General features: G+C 40.0%; 1 protein-coding gene across 1 annotated transcript; it reads left to right on the top strand.

Annotated features, from left to right (window-relative positions):
- Positions 1-15: 15 nt before the first annotated feature.
- On the top strand, positions 16-24,443 carry myofl (myoferlin like). Its single transcript, XM_085296775.1, has 54 exons — positions 16-211; positions 647-702; positions 817-908; positions 3,757-3,865; positions 3,987-4,083; positions 5,630-5,793; positions 6,111-6,239; positions 6,663-6,725; positions 6,865-6,915; positions 7,011-7,041; positions 7,139-7,254; positions 7,355-7,481; positions 7,571-7,674; positions 7,758-7,826; positions 7,914-7,957; positions 8,036-8,118; positions 8,219-8,254; positions 8,401-8,516; positions 8,609-8,722; positions 8,945-9,122; positions 9,363-9,487; positions 9,573-9,682; positions 9,840-10,032; positions 10,157-10,312; positions 10,404-10,535; positions 10,661-10,824; positions 12,470-12,584; positions 13,067-13,169; positions 14,016-14,155; positions 14,245-14,409; positions 14,592-14,679; positions 14,871-14,948; positions 15,071-15,252; positions 15,389-15,547; positions 15,636-15,737; positions 15,831-15,992; positions 16,091-16,256; positions 17,741-17,811; positions 17,903-17,917; positions 18,013-18,111; positions 18,366-18,494; positions 19,982-20,137; positions 20,261-20,352; positions 20,452-20,622; positions 20,758-20,906; positions 21,053-21,195; positions 21,282-21,370; positions 21,451-21,546; positions 21,649-21,790; positions 21,895-21,994; positions 22,105-22,280; positions 22,379-22,488; positions 22,581-22,728; positions 22,871-24,443. The coding sequence occupies exons 1-54, from the start codon at positions 124-126 to the stop codon at positions 22,907-22,909; spliced, it is 6,132 nt and encodes a 2,043-aa protein (XP_085152901.1). The 5' UTR covers positions 16-123; the 3' UTR covers positions 22,910-24,443.
- Positions 24,444-24,652: the final 209 nt, after the last annotated feature.

Here is a 24,652-nt window from a genome sequence, read left to right as displayed (position 1 = left end):
GTATCCGCCCCTCTCCTCCTCTGCTTTAAACTTTGTCTCAGTTCCTCCTATGATGGCACCTTCTCTCTCAGAGGAATATAAAGCTTTTCTTTGAGTGTTTTTTTTTTTTGGACTTCTATCAACATGCTGCGGGTCATAGTTGAATCCGCCAGCGGGATACCCAAAAAGAAACTTGGCAACCCAGATCCAATAGCTTCGGTGATCTTTAGAGGTGAGAAAATTCTTCAGGATAACTATTACCTTAACTCTTCCTGCTGTATGCTGTGCCACTTCTTTTCTAGGAGAAACTGAGCATCCATACAGTGTTTCACTTTCTGTCAGGTTAACATCTTTTGGTTGCAATCACTTAAACGTTTATTGCAGCTGAATATTTTGGCTGTGACTCAAAAAAACAAAGATGCATCCTTATAAGGTCAGAATAACCCACGGCTCCCAAAGGAGAAGGCTTGCATTGTTATTGTAATAAAAACTCCCTCAGGATTGTAAAATTGTTTGTGCAGCAATTATTTTTAGTTGAAAAATAAGTTTGGCGTTGGTTTGAGACTTTTATGTGTCGCTCCTATTCACTGTTAAACTTCAAAATGCTTGGGAGGAAGATATTTTAAAAAAGGAATATAAATCATTGCTTTGTCATTTTTTCTTACAGGTGAAAAGAAGAAAACCAAAGCAGTTGATAATGAGCTCAATCCAGTTTGGAATGAAGTAAGTGTAAACTGAAAGTTAACTTTAATGTTTGGGTGTGATGTTGATGTGTATGTTGTCAACATGACTCCCTGCTGGTGGTTGATTCCAAATGCCCCTTATTTGTAATTACAGGTGTTTGAATTTAATTTGAAAGGCAGCCCTCTGGATGCATCTTCATTCATCAACGTGGTTGTAAAAGACTACGAAACAATCGGAAAAGACAAGTATGTGCACGGAGGGCAATGGGTGGAAAAATGATCACATTTGCATGTTGATTTAGTCATGAATGTGTGTCTGTTTTAAAGTGATGGCAGCCTTAGTTGTCTTAAACCAGACTGGTGTGTGGCACTGAATCAGTACTTAACCCATCATAACAAAGTCTCTGAGTCAGCAAGTTCATTTGAGTGCAGCTAGTCATTACAGATATACATGTGTTTTATGGCTCTGGTAATAACTTAAAGGGAAAACCTCATCCCAACTCAGTGGTTTTTCCTTTTGACATGTAATTATAATCAGTGTAGCAGAGTTTCATGGTAGCTGTGCACCGATGACCAACATTATAACTCCCAGCGTGTGGCTGAAAACAGTTATTATGATCTTTTCCCGAGGAGCAAAGCAGCATGTTGAAACTTCACTGGTATGTTTAACTCCAGGACTGACTCGTCCATGTTAAGACTTGCTATGGTGAACAATGGTGATCCAGCATTTAAAAAAATATTACCTTAAAAGGGAAAAAAATTGTTCCTTTTCACTATTCTTTCTTGAAACTCAAACTGTTGCTTATTAGTCACTTTAATAATCCTCATTAATGTGTTTGACAGATATGCACAAAACACAGAGAGTCTGGGTTCTTTTGTTTTTAAAAAGTGGAGACAAGAAAGGAGACCAAGTAATAACATTTCCATTGAGTCACTGCAGTGACTGATTGTACACAGTATAAATTCCCCTGAGGCAGGCAAAAGGGGTGTGGGGGTGGGTGGGGGTAGTGGGTGAAGACTGTCTGCCTTAGCTACACAAGCACTTTATGCTTTTCCAAAGCTGCATGAGAGGGGAAGCTTGTGCTGGCTTGTCATCGGCACGTTTGTCATTATTAACAGACAGTAAAGCCAAAAATCAGGAAACTTGTTTTTTTTGTTTTTTTTTTTAACCAACCGTTACCCCCATCTAAAATCCATAATAGGAAAGAGAAGGAGTGTGATTCAGGGAACCGAAGAGGGATGTCTAATCTGTACTGCAGTTAAAAGAAGGCAAATCCAGCTGCTCAACTTGCAGTTTTGAGACCTAGTTTCCTTTGGGACATTTTATTTTGGTATTTCCTCAGCTGTCTTTAAAAGCCATACATTAGTAGTGGAAAATACCTGTGTATACCAAAAAATGGTTAGACATTTTAAAGTAAAAATCCTCTCTTTAGTAGAGCAGCTACAAATATTTGACACTAGAATTTAAAGTTTTCTTTCGCAGTAGAAGTTATGTATACTCATTATCCTTATACTGTGTTTTCCTTGCACAGTGTGCCAGGGGCAGTAATTTACCATCCCAGATTCTTTCCACAGATGACACTTTCTGCCAAGAACAAGTTTTCTAAGCTCTGTGGAGTCTCAACTAATCCCACATCTGTTGAGAACCACAGAGAAAATTGTGAAAGCAACTCATGAAAGCGACCATTCTCATGTTCTTTACTTACTATAAGACTGTTCTCCCACCTCTTTGGCTCTGCATTTGTTCATTGTTAAACTGGGCATAGAGCACATGCCTGTGGTACATGTTAATGCTTTCCATCTTTATGGGTTTTCCTCATAAACTAGTTCCACTGCTGTATGCAAATCTCCCTTTTAACAAAATGAGTAAAGTGACATCAGAGGAAAACTTGCTCTGGAATTAATCTTTGAGTTCAACTTGAGTTACAGTCATTTGGTAAATGAACCTAAATAGTGGTTTCTACTCTAACTTAGCATTCAGCTCTTTGTACTATAAAGCCACATTCGCCCTGTTATAGTCCTTAAATTTATGGCTCAAAGGAACCCAGCATATCAGATGCAACAACACTGCTGCCATTCAACAAGCTACTAATAACGGAAATATAGTTACTCCCAAAGGACAAACAGAAACAAAAAGACACAGAATTCCCAACTAGAAACAAACAAAAGAGGAAGAAGACCATGAGCCAACCACATCAGCCACACAGCGGGGCATTGGATTCAGGCTTCTCCCCTAAACTAGGTCTGGAAAACTAGACTAACATAAACCAAAGCTAAAAACACTGAGAACTCCCAACTTTAACTATACTTAATAATCAAAGCTAAGAAAACAATAGAAAGATAAAGCTAGTGAAAAGGTCAAAGACACCAGTTGCCAACCATCATGCTGTACTTATGGTACTGTATTTTGTTACCCTGTATTTATACACGTGTAATGATAACAAAGTTCAATCCTAATCCCACCTTCTCTGGGTTTATATTTGTGCAGGAAGCCGTCAACAACCAATCAGCATTAGGAATAGATCAGATAAGTGAGAGAACAGGTTAATGGGGTTGACAAGATAAACACAACACCCTGATGTCACAAGCGCAGATATGCTCACTCTCCAATGGACCAGCTGAGGGCATCTCAGTCTTGCCCAAGATTGCTTTGACATGCAAACTACAGGGATTGAACTACAAACCTTTCCACTGGTAGACAAACCGCTCAACCTTCTGAGCCACAGCTGCGCCCATGCGCCCATGCTATGATTTATAAAAATGCCCGGTGTGTTGCAAGCTATTGTCATTATTACATATATTACATAATTTCCTTTTAATAAAGTAACAATGTCGGTGTTGTTGCTTGATTTGTTATATTTATATGAAGAAGTGAAACTGAGAAGTGGAAACTTTTAGGTATCCACAGCAACGAGCAATTACAGTCACAAACAGTGAGTCCAGTTCCTGCCTGTGGTAATTCTTCAGCACAAATTGTGGAAGCAAAGCATCCCTAGCATCCTTAGTTTTATCGATTGGAAAGAGGTTGATGGTTTCCTTGATTGGCGTATGACTTGAGTGAATGTGAATGGAAATGAATGTGATTGCTTTTCAGATTTATTGGTTCTGCAAGAATCTCACTGAAAGACTTGGCCAGTGGTCATGCGAAATCCCTCCCATCCAAGAACATACCACTTGTCAATGAGAAGCAGCAGTCTTTTGGGGTGAATACCTTTAATTAATAGCGTGATCCTACTTATTGTGCAGTTGTTTTTGTGAAATGCAATACAGCTGGACAGATTTACATCGTGATGGGTGGTAATTAAGAATGTATTCTTTTTTTAGGCAGTCATTAATTTGCTCATTGGGTATGAGTCACCTATCAATGCCACTTCAAACCTAAATGATCAAACTGATGGAGACATATCTCATTTGGATGCTGGTAAGAAGACTAAAATCTATCTATCTATCTATCTATCTATCTATCTATCTATCTATCTATCTATCTATCTATCTATCTATCTATCTATCTATCTATCTATCTATCTATCTATCTATCTATCTATCTATCTATCTATCTATCTATCTATCTATCTATCTATCTATCTATCTATCTATCTATCCATGCAAAGTTACATTCCATGAATAGTTGCATTCATTGTACACCAAGATGTTATACTGAGGATGGGAAAGCTGGATCCTTGAGTCTTCTCCAGACAATCCCAGAGATTCTAAATAGGGCTAAGGTCTGGACTCTGTGGTAGCTAAAACCAAGTGTGAAAATAATGTCTCGTGCTTCCTAGGTATGGTGCGTGAATGGCTTCACCTTCACTACCCATCACTTTGGAAAATGCTAAATCTGGATTCATCATACCACATGACTGTTTATCATTGCAACAAAGTTCATGTTCACTAGGAAACTGAAGAACATCCCACTCCGACTAGCCTTGATGATGCATGTCTGTGTAGGTTCTCAGTCATCAAGGTTATGGTAGTCAAAGGAGCTTGAAAAGTTTTAGGCCATGGTTGACCAGGTCAACTAACACACAGAGAGGGTGGCTTATGACACCGAAGATTACCCCCCAACAATGTAGTCTTGAGATCCCTTTCCTGGTGCCTCAACTCCCACTGACATCTTGCATTCGATGACATCAGTAGGTCACATAATACGGTGAGGCAAGGGTACGCAATGGCGTCACCCAAAACCGCTGGTGATAATGACGCAACATTTTTCTTCATACCTTGGCTCATGAGATGATTAATAGTGGGTCAGCAACCCTCTTAAGGGACAACTCCCACTAGGGTTTAAATAACCTGAACTCTCCACCGTGTGGTTTTAGAACTGAAGAAACTTCTCAGATAAGAGGTGAAACGTCTTTAAAAACTTTTTAAAAATCCAGTCGCCTTCTTTTCAGGCTCCTTAGACCTCACTGATGCATGGTTTTCTTAAAGCTGCACAGAAGTTTAGTCCCAATCCCTTGTGTTCTCGTTGCATTGAATGCGTGAAAATGCTCCAGAAATCACTGTTAAAAACAACCGTGCGTTCTACTGATGATTTTTCACACTCTGATATCACTAAACATTTAAGTGATCTATGGTCACAATCATTCAAGATTTATTTCTGACCACATTTCTTCCTCAAAAATGATAATTCACCATGATCCTTGTAGGTTTTAATGACATGTTGGACAGTGTGTAACACAGTTTTAGTTGTTTCAGCAATCTCCTTAGTTCTTTTATCTACTTGATGCCATTAGGTCAAATGACCTATCTGAAAATGAGCAACATCTTTTCCACAGTTATGGGATATGTCTTAAAACATGGTTGTTTAAGAAAAAAAGGAGCTGTTCACTGCATCGGGTTAAATAACCAGTTGCACGCCGAGACATATTAGTCACCACAGGACTGAAGCTTAGCATGAGTAGAATAATAATGAATATGAATGACTATGAATTTCATGTTTTTCTTTCTGATTTTGCACCAAAAAGGGAGTGATGAGGGTGATGAGGGAGAAGCAGACACAGATGGGGGAGGTCAGGGTGGAGGCTCAGGAGCTCCCACTTTACCAGGCCACCCTGGGAAATCCAGACAATCTATCCGTCTGAGGCGTAAGAGGCACAGAGCCCTGGCCAATAAGCCTCAGGACTTCCAGGTATTGTTTGACTTGCAATTATTTTTAATCTACGCCTAGATAATGACAAATATCACTCTAAGAAGGAAATGTTATTGTTAATCACATAAATGACAGAAAGTTTCACCAGTACTGCTTAACACGTAAGCCAGTGCCAGGGAATAGACAAACAGGAAACAGACATGCCAACAACTTTTCTGGTTCTGCTTCAGTTTCTCTGGGACAATATTGTTGATCCACAGTTTTCCAATATTTAATTGAGCTGGATTGTACTTTAAAAGTTGGCAGAAAAAGTAAAGTAGCCCAAATAAATAAAAAAATGTTACCTTTTCAAACAGATCCGTGTTCGGGTTGTCGAGGGTAGACAGCTGCCTGGCAACAACATCAAGCCTGTGGTTAAAGTGAGTGTATGTGGACAGACCCACAGGACGAGAATTAGGAGAGGGAACAGCCCGTTCTTTGATGAGGTAATGAATCTATGGCCACGCAAAGATACTCAACTCGTCCAGAAATGACTCTTGAGAAGTTTGTTACTGATTGCATACTTTTGCTTTTGACCTTGCTTGTCTATTTTTAACCTCCCTTTGTCTACTTTCCTTGCCACTTCTGTGAGCTTTAATAACCTCCTGTGATATTTCTCTCTTTATCAGCAGCTTTAGAGTCGCCTTCTGTAGATACTGAAGGAGTCCTTTCAGCTTTCTCTTGCAGTATAACTAATCCCTCTCATTTGCATTTGCATTTACCTCATCTCAGCTTTTGCCAGAATGTACAGTTAGAATCTCAGCTAAAAGCAAATGTAAGTTGTGTGATTTGCCACAAAAAGTTATATTAGCGTGCTTCTGGCATAGAAATATACTGTGCACACACAGTTGTCTCTCTCTCTTCTCCAGATGTTTTTCTACAATCTTAACATGCTACCGTCAGAACTGTTTGATGAGAGCATCAACATTCGGGTATGCAGATAAGTTATATTAAAATGTAATACTGTTTTTTGTTTGTTGTTTTGTTTTTACAGAAAATTAGTATATTGTACCATCTGTTATGCGATTTTACAATCAAATCATTTCTCCATCTCATATCTTTTCTCCATAGGTCTATGACTCCTTCTCCCTCAGATCTGACAGTCTAATTGGAGAGTTCAAGGTGTGTCAAAAATGCTTTTAAATACTAAACTTTGCATTCGTCGTTTCACAGTTCAAGGATGAATTAGTAGTCTGACATTTTTCTTTCCTATCCAGCTTGATGTTGGCTACATCTACGACGAACCTAGTGAGTATTTTGGTATTGTATGCACGTCTTGGGAAAGTTCCCTTTCTATACACTGCAGGTAGATGTTTGAACATGTTGAATATGACACCATATCCAGGTCACGCCATAATGAGGAAATGGCTCCTCCTCAGTGATCTTGATGATTCGAGCTTGGGGCCTAGAGGCTACCTGAAAGTCAGCATAATTGTTGTGGCTACTGGAGATGAACCATCGGTAAGAGTAGCTTCTTCCTCAAAATCAAAACACCTTTCTCTTAATGCAGTGTTAATAACATAAAGATCTCTTCTGCTCTGCTCTTGCTTCTTGCGTACAGACTGAGAAGAGAGAGTCAAATGAGGAGCAAGATGACATAGAGAACAATCTTTTGGTGCCAGCTGGAGTCACGATGCGATCAGCCACGCTGAACCTTAAAGTCTATCGTGCTGAGGATATGCCACAGAGTAAGTGGTGTACCGGGTATTAAATTTCTGCAGCTCTCATGGGCTGATGCATTGAAATCCGTTTAAGAAGCTTCTGTTTTATGTTGCAGTGGATGATGCCTTTGTTCAGACAGTAAAACAGGTATTTGGAGGGGATGGAGACAGGAAAAACTTGGTGGATCCATATTTGGAAGTCAGCTTTGCTGGGAAGAAGGTATTTCATGTTAGATTAAAGTTTTTAAAAATTTCCCTCAATGTAATTATAGTTCATTTAACATTATTATTTTGTCTTTTTAGGCTTCTACCAAAATAATTGAGAAAAATGCGAATCCAGAGTTTAACCAATTCATCAGTCTTCAAGTAAAGGTAATAAAGATGCATATTAAAAAGAAGCTTTGATTCAAAATTGAATGAGACTTTAATCTCCATCATAAATAACCTCTGCCTCTGTAGTTTCCCTCCATGTGCGAATGCATCAAGTTGACTATGTATGACTGGTAAGCACTGACATTCATTCACAGACATGGGTAACAATAACACGACCACTATCTGACATGTATATATATTCTTTGCAGGGATCGTCTAACCAAGGATGATGCCATAGGAACAGCATTTTTGAATCTAAGCAAGATATCTTCCTCTGGCGGAGAGATTGAAGGTAATCATACAGTATTGTTTATATTTTGTCACTCACTGGTTTATGTCCATGTTGTGATATGAAATGTAATACCGCTTTTTTTTTTATTCATTCAAAACAGAAACACAGGCTGAAAATTCCAACACAGTCACCGAATGTATGTACTAAATGATTTATCTTCTTTTATGTAAAAAAAGACTCTAAGTTTCTAAGAGCTTAACTCACTCCTTCTCTTTATGTATCTAACCTTACCTGTAAATCCTGGTGGATTTTTGTTTTTTCTGTGTGTTACCGTGAGCACAGCTGCATCAGAAGTTGGTTTTCTCCCAGCCTTTGGGCCTTGCTACGTCAACCTGTATGGCAGCCCGAGAGAGTACTCAGGTCTGCCTGACCCATACGATGAACTCAACCATGGAAAGGTAGCACCAACCAGAACTTCTGCATGATATTTCACTCTCATTGGTATTCATTTTATTTCATATTCATGTTTTTGCATTTTCAACTCTTTCAGGGAGAAGGGGTCGCATACAGGGGGAGGGTCCTTGTTCAACTGTCCACTCAGCTGGATGGAAAGACTGATAAAAATGTGGATGACATCTCAAGTGATGACATCTTGGTCGCACAGGTACTCACGCCGCTCACCGTAACCCTGTCATGCTGTATTTACTCCAGTAAACTGCAAGGTGCCTTTAAACTGATGGTGTGAACATCCCTAAGCAGAAACAAAAACCAGCAGTTTGTTTTCATTTACGTAATCTAAATGTGGTCCTGAACAGGGATAGAATACCTCTAACCAACAGTGTGGAATTAAATTATAACACTCCCACATCTTTTTAATTGGTTGCAGAAATACCAGCGGAGGAGGAAGTATTCCCTGTGCGCAGTTTTCCACAGTGCATGCATGCTCCAAGAGCCTGGTGAACCAATCCAGTTTGAGGTCAGCATCGGTAATTATGGGAACAAGCTGGATTCCACCTGCAAGCCGCTGGCGTCCACCACCCAGTACAGCTTTGCTGTTTTTGATGGTACTTAGTTGTTTTTTAAGCTTGTTTATGGACTATGACGTAGTTTTGATATTTTCGTGACATTAAGGGAATTTAGGTAGGCATGTGTTTTTTTTTTTAATTGTTATTTAAGTCAAATATATATGACTAAATTACTTAAACTGTCAACCTCACTGTAAGTGTTTGGAATACTGAGTCATAAACTCCTAATGTGTGTGTAAAATAAATAATAAAACAGCACATTTACTGTGTATGGTGCAGGTAATCACTACTATTACCTACCCTGGGCTGACACTAAGCCTGTTGTGATTCTCACTTCGTACTGGGAGGACATCAGCTACCGCCTGTACTCTGTTAATATTCTCCTCTTCATTGCTGAGAGGCTGGTGAGAATAGCACACAGACATAATATTTCATAATATTTCTGCTGCTCATTAATCTCTCCCCTTTACGCTTTGTGATTTGTTTTAGGAGTCTCACCTTATTTCTTTTAAAACAGCCATCTTAACCAAAATTCCTGAGACACACCTTGCTGAAATTTGGCTTAAACTCATCAACTGCCTGATTGAGGACCTTAGCAAGTAAGACGAGACCAGGCAGATCCTACACTAGTCCTTTCAGTTGCATGAAGTAGTGGTTTGATGTAGATTATTGTTAGACAGCTGTGTTTTTTTCTGTTAGGACAGATACATTTGTAGGTGGCTGTTAAAGCTAAATAATCTGATGTGCGTGTGACAGTTTGCAGCTTCCAGTTCTGGAGGAACAGCAAAACATTACAGAACTGGATCTCCAAATAAAAAGCCTGCGTGATGCCGCTGTGGAAAGTATCAGGCAGATGGCCACTCGGGTGAGAGAAGAAGCCACAGACGTCAAGGCGACTGTTGGTGAAATTGAAAACTGGTTGGACAGACTCAAGCAGCTGGCAGAGGAGGTGAGAAAATGTTTCCTCTGCTAAAGAATGTCCAGGGCGTCATTGTTATCAAAAGTACAATGTAGTGCAGCTCTAAAACAGGATCGAAACTTTGTGTAATTGAAATGTTTCATGTCTCCTTCAGCCTCAGAACAGCATGCCAGATGTGATCATATGGATGTTGAGAGGAGAGAAGCGTGTGGCTTATGCCCGAGTCCCAGCCAACCAGATCCTGTACTCTAACTTCAGTGACGAGGCCTGTGGCAAACATTGTGGAAAGACTCGGACCGTCTTCATGCAGGTAATGCAAAAGTCATAAATGTTTCTTTAACAACTTGCAATAATTCAGGTTTTACAGTATATTTTGTATGCCATTTAATTCTTGTATCCAGTATCCCATGGACAAAGAAAAAGGTCTGAAGATCCCAGTTCAGCTGAGGATCAACATGTGGCTCGGTCTCTCTGCACAAGAGAAAAAATTCAATACTTTCTCAGAGGGAAACTTCAGTGTGTACGCTGAAATGGTACAGTATCTATGCAAAACATTTGTTTCTGAAGAAATAAATACAAACATTTGTGACTGCTTACTTTAGAGGGCATTGTATAAACTATGGCTTGAATACACTGTTGCTTTTTTCCCCCTCTGTAGTATGAGAACCAGGCTCAGGTGTTTGGCAAATGGGGTACCACTGGCTTGGTTGGACGTCATAAGTTCTCCGATGTAACTGGAAAGGTGAAGCTCAAGCAGGAACGCTTTCTGCCGCCACGTGGATGGGAATGGGAGGGAGACTGGTTTGTTGATCCTGAGCGATGGTGAGTAATCATACAAGTACACGCACACTCGCAGCCCTTTCAATCAACTGCGTACATCCTGTTGCAGTGCACTTGGACATACTATCCTACTATCCTGTTTATACTTCAGTATCTTTTATGGAAAGGTTAAAACTCAGCAAGCTGTGTGTTCTTGTGTGTGTTCTGTAAGGGATGTAAGAATGTCATCGAGGCTAAGAACCACACACTATTATCCTGTCTATAACAAAAACAAAATGCATATAAGTAAAAAAAAAAAGGAATTTCCAGCTACTCCCTTATTTTTTACACTAGTTGCCGTTTCTGAAGCAACCCCAAAAGGGATTAGTTTCACCTCCTAGGATCAAAACTAGGGAGCTTTCACTTGATAGTTGAATGGTTGAGCCAGTACACTATGGAGCTAAAACTGCATGTAATCAAAGTGAAAACATCACTTGTTTGTTTGATCTTAATTTCCTGTTTCAATCAGAAAGCAGATAAGTTTGGGGCCTGGACTGGACTCATTTTGGCAGTTGTGGCTAAAAGTGGGTCGCATGGTGCTCAAAATGTCACGCTCCACTTGATGTTATAAATCAACACTTGCAGTCACGCCCAGATGTGAACTTCAGATTTATGTTTTTCTGTCTACAGATATGTCTGTCTACTTTTAACTTGCTGTTCAGTTGTCTTAACCAAAACCCAAAACCACTTTCTAACAAAGTCTTCTAAGTACTCACGTGTCATACCGCTGGTAGTTTCGGTCCGCTTTTAGACCTCTGCATTCAAATGTCCCCAGCAGGTTCCTGAGGTCATGTGATCAGGGCCTGATGACTGTCTGTCATACAAGCTACAGAGCTTTTGTACCTGAGCTCTGTGGACTCAGTGGTCTCTTTAAAACGAAGAAAAAAAACATCATCTATTAAACTTTAATGTTCTTGCACTTTTTGTTGTGAAGCTCTTTGTGATATCGATCTTAAGAGGTGCTATATAAATAAAATTTTACTTACTTACTTAATTAACAGAGAAAGAATTTCCAAGAATTGCTCTCAGTCTTTGCACAGCAGAAAATAGTGATATGAGACAAATTATTAGAAACATCTCTGCCCAGTGTTTTTTTTAATAGGTTAAATACCACATTTTCACTTACATATACAAACTCTCTCTTTCTCTCTGTTTCTTTATTAACTATTTTTTTTATATATAATTCTTTGTTTTCCATCTGGCCTTCTCTCCTGCTTTTCCTCAGAATCCGATTACCAGGTTTTTTGCATGGCTAATGTTATTTTTGCACAGTTTCCTCTGAGAAGCTGTTTATTCCTGCTTTTGATTGTTGTTGTCGGTGGGTCAAATTGTCAGGTACAATCCCTTGTGTGCGCTCAAATGACTGAGGGTACCAGCCAACGCTAGGAACCAAATTATCATCACAATTACAGGAAATGAACAGGAATTTGGCATCAGCCAACATTTTGGTTTCTTCTCCTTCCCTCCCTTTGTGCCTTCTGACTCTAAAGTGCTTACAGCCTCATACTGAAGTTTGAGTAAATAGCCTTAGCTATCTGAAGCCTGCTTTCCTGATCTCTTCTGATCTGTTTATTGTGGACCTACATAACTTTTGCCTGAGTCAGACAGCCTCTTATTAACCTTAGTGCTATGGTGGTGTTTTCTAAAGTCTGTTGACAGAAGCAGATGCAGGCCACACAGAGTTCACAGATGAGGTTTTTGAGAATGAAACACGGTTTCCTGGTGGTGAGTGGAAACCTGCTGCAGAGCCCTACACAGACGTGGTATGCTATACTGGTCTTACCCACAGACATATAAAACACACGTTTAGCTTTTAAAGCCCTATCTGAAATATGTGGGTGAAGATAGCACGACAAAGCCTGTTTATGCATACTTGTTTCCAATGTTATCAGTTTCTACTTTACTACTGTGTACTTGTGACAGGTTGATTTCTTTGTGGTTGCATTGGCGTGATTTTTGCTGTCTTTCTGGCACCATTTGTAGTTTTTAGTAGGCCTGCTAGTAATGATAATGACACCACTTTGAGTATTTGGGCTGCATAAGAGCCCAAAAACCTCAAAGCTGCTGCAGATGTCTATCACCCAAGTCTGAGTTTTTGAGTAGTTCCCATGAGTATCCGAACACATAGCTGTTAAAAACTTTACAGAATTAGAGACCGACTGGTATAGAATATGAAGCATTAATAAAATCAATTGGGCTTTTTAAGTTTCTGTATCATTTAATAAAAACTTTTTATTTTGTGTAGAATGGTGAAAAGGTTCAGAGCCCAGGGGACTTTGAGTGTCCACCTGGATGGACCTGGGAGGATGACTGGAGCTTCGATAGCAACAGAGCTGTCGATGAGAGAGGTAACATGAACATTAAAACTGAAACACAACCCATCAGTAAACAGAAAATAAATAAATAAGTATATAAATAAAATAAACCTATAGAAGAGACATCAAAAACAATAGGAGTGGACAGAAACGCACCGGCCAGCACAGACCACCGAAGACAAATGAAGTGTTGGAACTCTTTCCATGGTTAAGAAAAGCAATAATCTCTAAGTCCTAAGCGTTTCACCTTTTCTTTTAACCATGGTGGAGCCATGTTATGACATGGGTATGTATGGCCGCCTGGTGGAACTGGGTCCCTGGTGTTTATTGATGATGTACCAAGAGTTTCGCAAGGCAAAGAAATGTGATATTCTTCAATGACCAAGTCAATCACCTGATCTCATCCCAGCAGAGCACTCCTTTCAGGTATTAAACACAAAACTGAAGGCAGAGAGAGACCCACAAACAAGCAGCAGCTGCTGGTAGCTGCAGTAAAGGCCTGACAAAGCATCTCAAAGAGGAAACGTCATTTGGTGATGTTTATGGATTCTAGATTTCAGACAATCAATCAGAAGCAATCCTTATATTTAAAATGATGTTAGTTTGTGCAATCACTTTCAGCCTGTAAATACGGGGGACTGTTTGAAAATGTCTATAATTCCTAAAACGTTAATACTACTTTATTTAATCTCTTAAAGCCTGCACTTTAATTACATATTGACTGTTTTTCTAAACTCTTCTGTGGTATATATGGGCAAAATGTCATAATTTGTCTTTGTTTAACAAGTTATGGGCCTAACAATGTACATCCTCTCTTCCTACTACTGTCATCTTGCAAATAAGGAAGAGTCTAACTATATATGTATTTTTTGACACTAGGTTGGGAATATGGGGTCACCATTCCCCCTGATGATAAACCAAAGTCCTGGGCTCCAGCAGAGAAGATGTACCATGTCCACCGCAGGAAGAGACTCATGAGAAAAAGAAGGAAGATATCTGAGAAAACTGCTATTGCTGAGGTGAGGAAGACACAGATTAGGAAAAGACTAGATTCAGCACACAGGTATAATCTCATTGCGGGATTTTTTGGCTTTTGTTCCTTCTTTAGAGACGAGGATCGGGGGAAGGTTGGGAATACTCTTCCCTGATTGGCTGGAAGTTCCACAGGAAAGAGCGCTCCTCTGACACGTTCCGCCGCCGACGTTGGAGGAGAAAGATGGTCCCATCAGACTGCATTGGGGCCTCTGCCATCTTCAGACTGGAAGGAGCTTTAGTAGGTCTAGTTTAAGCACCCTGAGTAAAACTGCTTAATATAAATCTCTATTCTATACCCATTTCTGTCAGATGTAAAATTGATTTTATTTGGGTTGTTGTGCTGTGTTGCTTTAAATTTTCTTAAAGTTTGCTCCAATATTTAGAAAAGTCTCCTGTTAAGCTCCTTTGTTTTGTTAACAGGGGGTCGATGTTGATGAGAAGGCCGGTAAAACGGGTGCAGCCAAAGTTTTTGGTGCCAACACACCCACTGTTTCCTGCCACTTTAACCGTAAGTAGCTGAATCAGATAAAATAAATTCCTGTTTGTTGCTGATTAAAGGCAGAGGTTTTCTTTGAACTACATCCCGACTGACTGCTCTTAGTGTGACACTACACTGATATCCCAAATCCAAATACATATAACTGCCTGGATAAACTGGAGTTATCCAGTTTTACTAAAAATAATTCCCCCCCCCCCCAGGATCTTACATCTACCACCTGAGAGTCTATGTCTATCAGGCAAGAAATCTCTGTGCCATGGACAAAGACAGCTTCTCGGGTAAGAGCAAAATCTTGTGATAGGCACACAAAGTGTAAATCCATTAAGGAGCAATAAATAAAATCAACTCCTGAGGTACAATTTTGGAAAGTATGGTAATAAGAGTATTCTGGATTCTCTAGATCCCTATGCTCATGTGTCATTTCTGCATGTGAGCAAGACCACAGAAGTCATAAAGACCACGCTGAATCCCACATGGGATCAGACTCTCATTTTTGATGACATTGAAATCTACGGAGACCCACAGACCATCGCCTGCAACCCTCCCGATGTAGTCTTGGAGCTGTATGACAAAGATCAAGTGGTAGGTTCAGTGTTTAATCTGCTTAACTTCTGATCAAACTACATAATCGTACACACACAACTGTGTCCTAGAAAAGCACATTTTGGGCTCTAATCGACATAATATGGGTTTATTAAGTCTGTACTATATTCATTAGGGTAAAGATGAGGCCATGGGCCGCTGCACATGCCCCCCTGTGGTTAAACTGAACCCCAGTGGGGCTGTCAGTCCTAAACTGCTGTGGTTCCCAGTCACCAAAAAAGGTCGCAGTGCTGGAGAGGCATTGCTAGCTGCTGAGCTCATATTGAAGGACAAGGTACAGAAAGCACCAAAATTAAGTGATTCAATTGTAATTTAACATTAGGAAGTTTTATAAATGAGGTCCCTCTGTTCTTGTCTTCCAGGTTAATGATGGAGATTTTCCATTGGTGCCTCCTCGGCGGGGGGAGAATCTCTACATGGTTCCTCAGGGAATCAGGCCAGTTGTGCAGCTCACTGCGATTGAGGTATATCTTTAAATTGTTCAAGCCCTCTTGTGTGATGCTCTCCTTATCTGCCCTGCTAGGTTTTGCAATATGAATATTTGTTTTTGCTTGTAGGTCTTGACTTGGGGGTTGAGGAACATGAAGACATATCAGTTGGCCACAGTATCGTCCCCAAGTTTGATAGTTGAATGTGGTGGTGAGACCGTTCAAACTGCTGTGATTAAGAACTTCAAAAAGAACCCCAACTTTCCTGGATCAGTGCTGCTACTCAAAGTGGTAATAACCCCAAGTCTTCCTTGAAGGAATAACACACCTTCAGATATATAAACTTTAGATATTTCCTTATTTGGCCTGTCTTCTCACTGTTCACTTAGCTTCTTCCCAAAGATGAGATGTACGCCCCTCCCATCGTGCTCAAGGTGATCGACCACAGACCTTTTGGTAGGAAGCCTGTCGTGGGACAGTGCACAATTGACTGTCTGGAGGAGTTCCGCTGTGACCCGTATCGTCTTAACAATGAAACCTGCATGTCTGCTAGAGGTATCCACAGACACAGAAGTCTCACATGCATATTTAGCTTCATAAGATAAGTGTCTGTTATATATATATATATATATATACACTGAACAAAAATATAAACGCAACACTTTTGTTTTTGCTCCCATTCCCCATGGGATGGACGTAGAGACCTAAAATTCATTCCAGATACACAATATAACCATCCCTCCCAAACAGTGGTCACAAATCAGTCCAAATGTGTGGTAGTGGGCACATCTGCTATATTGAGATAATCCATCCCACCTCACAGGTGTGCCACATCAGGATGCTGATCTGACATCATGAGTAGTGCACAGGTGTACCTCAGACTGCCCACAACAAAAGGCCACCCTGGAATGTGCAGTTTTGACTCACAGCAAAATGCCACAGATGCCACAAGCAATGAGGGAGCGTGCAATTGGCATGCTGACAGCAGGAATGTCAACCAGATCTGTCGCCCGTGCATTGAATGTTCATTTCTCAACCATAAGCCGTCTCCACAGGCGTTTCAGAGAACATGGCAGCACATCCAACCGGCCTCACAACCGCAGACCTCGTGTAACCACACCAGCCCAGGACCTCCACATCCAGCAGGTTCACCTCCAAGATCGTCTGAGACCAGCCACCCAGACAGCTGCTGGAACAATTGGTTTGCACAACCAAACAATTTCTGCACAGACTGTCAGAAACCGTCTCAGGGACGCTCAACTGCATGCCCGTCGTCCTCATCGGGGTCTTGACCTGACTCCAGCTCGTCGCCGTAACAGACTTGTGTGGGCAAATGCTCACATTCGATGGCGTCTGGCACGTTGGAGAGGTGTGCGCTTCACGGATGAATCATGGTTCACATTGTTCAGGGCAGATGGCAGCTGAGAATGTCCCAGTTCTTGCATGGCCAGCATACTCACCGGACATGTCACCCATTGAGCATGTTCGGGATGTGCTTGACCGGCGTATACGACAGCGTGTACCAGTTCCCACGAATATCCAACAACCTCGCACAGCCATTGAAGTGGAGTGGACCAACATTCCACAGGCCACAATTGACAATCTGATAGACTCCATGCGACGATGTGTTGCACTGCATGAGGCAAATGGTGGTCACACCAGATACTGACCGGTTCTGGGTCCCCAGACCCCCAATAGCGCAAAAAACTGCACATTCCAGGGTGGCCTTTTGTTGTGGGCAGTCTGAGGTACACCTGTGCACTACTCATGATGTCAGATCAGCATCCTGATGTGGCACACCTGTGAGGTGGGATGGATTATCTCAATATAGCAGATGTGCCCACTACCACACATTTGGACTGATTTGTGACCACTGTTTGGGAGGGATGGTTATATTGTGTATCTGGAATGAATTTTAGGTCTCTACGTCCATCCCATGGGGAATGGGAGCAAAAACAAAAGTGTTGCGTTTATATTTTTGTTCAGTGTATATATATATATATATATATATATATATATATTTTGCATTACCTTTGCAGTGGCAATGATAGCTGCTGCCCAAGGAGATGTTGTCATAGACGTGGAGGGGAGACCCATCATAAAAACAGAGGTAAATAAAATGTCACATAAACAAAACAACAGAAAAATCTAAAAAATAATATTTTTTTAATGAAAAGTATTCTTTGCTCCCATCTTTATAGCTTCAAGAAGAAAAGGTCAGAATTCTCTTGTCACACGTTGTCGACCAATGGATATCATCATCTATTTTAAAAATGCCAAATGTATTGATATTTGTTTTTGCGTTGTGTAGGAGGAGGAGGCAGTAGACTGGTGGAGTAAGTTTTATGCCTCCACTGGGGAGCAGGAAAAGTGTGGACCTTACCTGAAAAAGGGATATGACAAATTGCAGGTGATGTGTTTTACACTCGGTGGAAAAAAGAAAAGATCTAATCTGATCTAATTTGTGATGGGTTTACAACCTGCATCTAAATTACTGTGACAGACAGGCTTGTGATCTGAAAGCACTTAAGATTTTGCAGTCATTTTCTGTTAAATAAAACCAGCATGAGTGTTCTGTGAAGCCCCACAGCTAAGTGATAGACCAGTTTTTAATCCACTCGCTGTAACAAACAGTGAATTGTAATGCTTTTTGTGTTTTTGTAGGTATACAATTGTGAATTAGAAGAGGTTAAAGAGTTCCACAGGCTGACTGATTTCTGCAGCACTTTCAAACTTCAGAGAGGAAAGAGTGAAGATGAAGAAGATGATCCCTCAGTGGTGGGAGAGTTCAAGGTAAAGAAGTGTGAAATTTTGTAAAATTAGTACACAGTAGGGGTGGGTTTTGATTATCGCTTTATCGATTAAAATCGATTCTGGCTTGGATAACGTGATATCGATTCATTAAAATCCTGAATTGATTTTTAAATAGAAATTTATTTTGCCCGAAACGCCAGAATTTCTACAACCACCAAACAGCTAAAACAGTAAATGAGAGCAGGTACACGGATTCTGCACAAAGATGTAAACACAAAACGCGGACCCAACGCATCCGAATCAGTGAAATGTCGCCTTTCTCACCCGACTGCACGTTCGTGGACACGCCGTCGGGGCTTAAAGCCGACAGCTCGCTGATTTTGAAGCGTCGGCGGGCGCTTTGTGTTTACGTCCTCTTTGTGCTAGATTCTGAAGCTGCAGGTTTTATCTCTCTCCAAACAATATTGACTGAACCAGCAGCCAAAGACGATCCAAACTACGCTTCACATTTCGCTTCACATAAACATCGTCAGGAATTTCCTCTGACTTTTGCTGTTTTGCTTCCACCACGATAAAATCACACTTCATGTACAGCTCTCTCTCTCTCTCTCTCTCTCTCTCATTTCTGCTGTTCAATACTGAACAAATTGAAACTTTTTAAAATTATTCAAAATTGCAAAATGCTTAGCTGTGTCTCTAATCAAACCTCTGTAACTTTGCTCTGCTTCACTTCGTTTTTGACTGCACAATATTTTTAAGGTCATCTGCTATAAAATCCCAGGCTAGGAAAATCTTCATGTTTTTCTGTGTTTTATCCTGAGTTACTTTGACACAAAGGCATCTGCTGTGATGCTTACACCTTTAAAAAGACTCACAAGTGTCAGCTTTCTTTTTATAGGTATAAAAATATAGATATGTACTGATAAGTGGTCAGAATTATAATATTTCTGACTGTCTGAGGCAAAATTTCCCCGATTCAAAACTAATCAAATCGTGGATCGAATCAGTATGGGACCTTGTGAATCAGAATCAAACTGATTCTACAAATCAGTGACGATACCCAGCCCTAGTACACAGCCATTTTCAATACTCCTTTTGTAACATCTAGTGGACAATTTAGGAATTGCAGTTAAACTAAAACAATAATTTAAGGTGGAACCGATGGTGGCTCCACTAAGATTAACAGGTTTGCCTGAAACAATAAGTGATCCCTGGCCAAAGAAGCCTAAAGAGGCTATAACTATACTAGTGAGGAAATAAGTAAGTCCATAAGTCCCAGCCTGATTCTTCTTCAGTGGTGCCTCGGTAGCTAAGATAGAATTGGAAGGGTTTATCCTTTAAAGCTGTAGAAAAGTAAAAATTAAACAGAATTTTTTTTTTTTTTAAATGCTTTTGATCTGCTAAAAATGTGTGAATTGAGCTTCCCTAAATCATTTCTTCAACAACCCTGATATCTTTGTGATGCCATTGGAGAAACCTGCAATTTTAATTTAACTAACAATGCTTTTCTCTTTGGTGGTGTACAGGGCTCATTCAAGATTTACCCACTGCCTGATGACCCAGGCGTGCCAGCGCCACCTCGCCAGTTCAGAGAGCTTCCTGAGAGTGGACCACAGGAGTGCCTGATCAGAATATATGTGGTGTCCTGTACTGATCTGCAGCCTAAGGATACAAACGGCATGGTGCGTCTCATACATGAAGCTGCAGCTGATAAGTCATGTTGCTTTAATCCTGTGCACAGCTTATCACAATTGTGAAAAAGATGAATACTTTCAACATTATTTATTTATCCATTCTCCGTTCAGTGCGACCCGTACATTAAGATTATGCTGGGGAGGAAAACAGTGGATGATAGAGATAACTACAAACCTAACACCCTCAATCCTGTGTTTGGAAGGTGAGATGCTGTTGAGATGTGTTGTTTTTAAAAAAATTTTTTTTTGATATTTAATTATTTTACAGTGAAAACTCAAGCATTTCAAATACTTTTCTCCAGGATGTTTGAGCTATCCTGCTTCCTGCCTCAAGACAAGGATCTGAAGATTTCTGTGTATGACTATGACCTCCTGAGCAGAGATGAAAAAGTGGGTGAGACAGTCATCGATTTGGAAAACAGGCTTCTCTCTCGTTTCAGGCCTAGCTGTGGCCTGCCACAGACTTACTGTGTGTAAGTATGTACTTTAAGTGCACTTCAGTTGTTTATTTTCTTAAGTCTACAATTTTGTAGCTCTGCTTTGTTTGTATCTAGTCATTTTGATCAAAAGAGATGTTACACATCAACATCGATTCGAATGTCTTGCAGATCTGGGATCAATCAGTGGAGAGATCAGCTGAAGCCTTCTCAGATACTCCAAAATCTGGCTAAAGTGCGGGGCGTCCCTAATCCACGCTTTGAGGGTGATGGAAGCTCATTGTCTTTCGCAGGAAGAGAATACCACCTGCAGGAATTTGGTATAGCCATTCTTGAAAGTCCTGTTATCATAGCACATATTGAGTGTGCTGTCTCTATTGTTGTTTTAATTGTGTCCTGTTTGTTTTTTGCCTTGCTACTTTGGAGGCTTTCTCAGTGATATTAACACTGACTGCATTCTTTGCAGAGGGCAACACTGTACAACAACACCAGCACTTGGGCCCGGCCAGAGAAAGGCTGGCGCTGCATGTCCTCAGAGACCAGGGATTGGTACAAGAGCATGTAGAGACCAGGACCCTATTCAGCTCCCACCAACCAAATCTATCACAGGTTAACACTCATGCACTCAATGCATTGTGATTTGAGCAACTTAGTTATGTGCTGTGCTTTGTTTAACCCTTTTCTCAAAAATCTAGGGACGAATTCAGATGTGGGTAGACATTTTCCCCAAGAGGCTCGGTTTGCCCGGGCCTCCGTGTGAAATCACTCCACGCAAAGCTAAGAAGTAAGAAACTCTTTACAAAATAATCATATATCTTAACGTAATGCACCAAGGGGTGAAATATAATTGCATACTTGAAACAGGTACTTCTTGCGAGCTGTCATTTGGAACACAAGTGATGTCACTCTGGATGAACGAAGCATCACTGGAGAAAACATGAGCGACATCTACGTTAAAGGGTATATTAAATGTCCCGTCTCTCACTTTAATCCTTTATTTGTACTCTGCACTTGTACTGTGATCAACAAGAAGGCGACATATTGCTTTTGTTTGTTCTTTAGATGGATGCCAGGAATGGAGGACAACAAGCAGAAGACTGATGTCCACTACAGATCTCTGGATGGAGATGGAAATTTCAACTGGAGGTTCATCTTTGGCTTTGACTACCTACCTGCAGAGCAGCTGTGTGTTGTCTCTAGAAAGGTGTGCAAAGTCATGGATGAGCAACAAAACCCCAATTTATTTCTTGCTAATAATGTAACCAGTTATAATTTGAATAAATGAAATAATTTTTTATCTTTATACAGGAGCATTTTTGGAATTTGGACAAAACTGAATTTAGGATTCCTCCTAAATTGATCATCCAGATATGGGATAATGACAAATTCTCCCTGGATGACTACTTAGGTGAAACAGTATTCCAAATTTTGAAGGAAATGCCTTAAAAAGAGCCAAATGCTATAACATATGCTCTGCAGCTTTGTCACAGAAAGACTTGTACATATTTTATGTTGCAGGGTCAATTGAGCTGGACTTACTGAATCTCATCCCTCCTGCAAAGACCCCAGAAAAGTGCAGCCTGAAGATGCTGCAAGGAATGATGGCATCACAGCCCACCTCACTCTTCTCCCAGAAGTCTGTGCGAGGCTGGTGGCCATGTGCAATTGAGCAGGGTGGAAAACCTGTACTTGGTGTATGTTCATGTCTCCAGCACACTTATTTGTCATATTTTTTAAATGTGTGTTTTTTTGTGGGATCCTGTTTAAGGCCTTGTTTTTAAAAAATTTGCAGGGAAAAGTTGAGATGACACTGGAAATAGTGGACGAGAAGGAGATGGAGGAAATGCCAGCCGGGAAAGGCAGAGAAGAGCCCAACATAAATCCCAGACTGGAACCACCCAAGTAAAAATATGTCTCTCCAAAGAAAAATTAATAACTGTTTTACATTAATATACTTCATTTAAAAATAATTGTGTATCTCTATTCTCTAACAGCCGCCCTGACACTTCGTTCTTCTGGTTTACAAATCCTTGCAAGACCATGAAGTTCATAGTGTGGCGCAGATTCAAGTGGATTTTCATTTTAGGAGTTCTTCTCCTGCTTGTACTCTTGTTCCTTGGGATCCTTTTCTACTCCCTCCCCGTAAGTTCACTCATTTTGTTGATAATGAAGTCAAGTTTGTTGTGTCCATCAGAACCCTTAAAGTATTTTGTCTAAAACACTTTGGATATTTGGATACTGAATTTAATTCAGCATTTAAAAAGACCATTTTTTCTCTCTGCAGAATTATATCTCCATGAAGATTGTCAAGCCTTTCTCTTAAGAAGCACTGTAGAGAAGCTCTGTACCTACCTGCAGCACAACCTACAGACCTGCTTGCTGTTACCATCCCATGGAAATAAGCAATAACTGTCTCTGCTGATGCCTTAGAAATCTGACACTAAGCATTTCCCTGTCACAGTGACTGCTATTAATTTTGTATTTTTTCACTCTCAGTATTATTTTGTACCTCATGTATATTAAATCAAATTTGTTTCACTGACTGTTAAATGAAAAAAAGCAACAGAAATGACATTTCAATAAATCATAGGTATCTATCTATCTATCTATCTATCTATCTATCTATCTATCTATCTATCTATCTATCTATCTATCTATCTATCTATCTATCGATCTATAGATAGATAGATCGATAGATAGATAGATACATAGCCAGATATCCATATCTTCATACATAGTTTGTATGAAAATCATGATAACATCAAGTATTCTGTGTAAACATGTTTGAACGTCAGTCAGTAAAATGTCATTATGAATTCAATTTTGGTTCATAATTTTCACACAACACCTGAGTGTTTAAATTTTAAGTGAGATGCCTAAATAAATATATAATTTTTTTCTATTAATAAAATAATATTTTGTTTGCAGCAGTAAAATTCATAAATACAGTATGTAGGTTTTCAAGGTTTTTTATATTTTTGATTTTATAATTTCCCATGAGCCCCCACAGGCTGGTTGTTGGAGCTATAAAAAACAAACAAACAAAAAGCTGGAATCACCCTGAGAGTACTTTGCTGTGGTCTGTTGGTTGAGCAAGAGAGCTGTTGGCACCAGCCGTCCGAATAATCTGATCAGAGAGGCTGGCTCTGAGTGTAATGGTCCAAGCAATGGGGAATTTTCCTTTTTTTCTGTCTCTCCTCTCAGGTGGAGTTGTAGACTGGATGTTCGTGCTAGGCCTCCCTGCTGATAGAGTCTCAGTTTTCCTGGTCTTCAGCCTTTGCACAAATTTTTATTTCCTCATCACTGTGGCAGTTATAACCAGCTTGTGCACACAAAATTTGTGTGACAGAGAACCATTTGACAGCCTTAATAACATTTGCTCTGGTAAAATGATGAAAAAATGTACTTCATCAAACTTCCAGCTCCAAAACTTTAAGTTTTAGCTTGAAGAAACAGCATTGTGCATGCTTCTTTTCAGTTAGGAAAAGGTCTGCAGCTTCTGCATTGCTCTCTGACTTTTTACTCATGTTTGGGTTCAAATATCACAATGACAGCACAAATCATGTTCTTTGAAATCACAAACTGACAAATGGATAAACAGCCAACTTTTTATTCTTGGTCAAAACAGAGTTACTACTACTTCAATACTAATCTGAAGTAAGGGTTTAAAACCCTTAGGATCCAGGGTCAAGAATCACCCCAGTAAAGACTCCATTTGGACCCATTAGACTTTGGAAAATGTGAAGCAGGGCATAAATTTGAGCATAGTTGGCACATATTTTATTATATTTTTTGTATATGTTTCAGCTTTTCCAACTGATAAAGACTTCGTCTGTGGCCATTCATGCAACATTTTTTTTCCTGCTATATCTACTATAGAAATAAAGATGAAAAAAATCTGCAAATTAACAAATATTATTTTATATTGTTTAATTGTACGTTTAATTGTTTTATAATACAGGAAGGCCTGTGCAATGTAATTTTACACATTTATTTCTTATAGTTAAATCCTCACATTGTCACATTGACATATTTCTTTCATTTACCATCTTAGCATTACGTGTAT

Source organism: Mchenga conophoros, linkage group LG13, assembly GCF_057382185.1.
Source record: "Mchenga conophoros isolate Kocher_MC1m ecotype Shallow Benthic linkage group LG13, M_conophoros_male_GT1.1, whole genome shotgun sequence".
In the NCBI taxonomy this organism is placed as follows: Eukaryota; Metazoa; Chordata; class Actinopteri; order Cichliformes; family Cichlidae; genus Mchenga; species Mchenga conophoros.
The sequence above is the reverse complement of the archived record's forward strand: the minus strand, read 5'-3'. Positions and strand labels throughout refer to the sequence as shown.

Bases quoted from the DNA above. Each gene is read 5' to 3' on its own strand.
- myofl (XM_085296775.1), top strand. From the start codon at position 124: ATGCTGCGGGTCATAGTTGAATCCGCCAGCGGGATACCCAAAAAGAAA. The intron at 21,791-21,894 runs GTGTGCAAAGTC...ATCTTTATACAG, and splicing joins TGTGTGTTGTCTCTAGAAAG to GAGCATTTTTGGAATTTGGA. The intron at 22,729-22,870 runs GTAAGTTCACTC...TTCTCTCTGCAG, and splicing joins TCCTTTTCTACTCCCTCCCC to AATTATATCTCCATGAAGAT.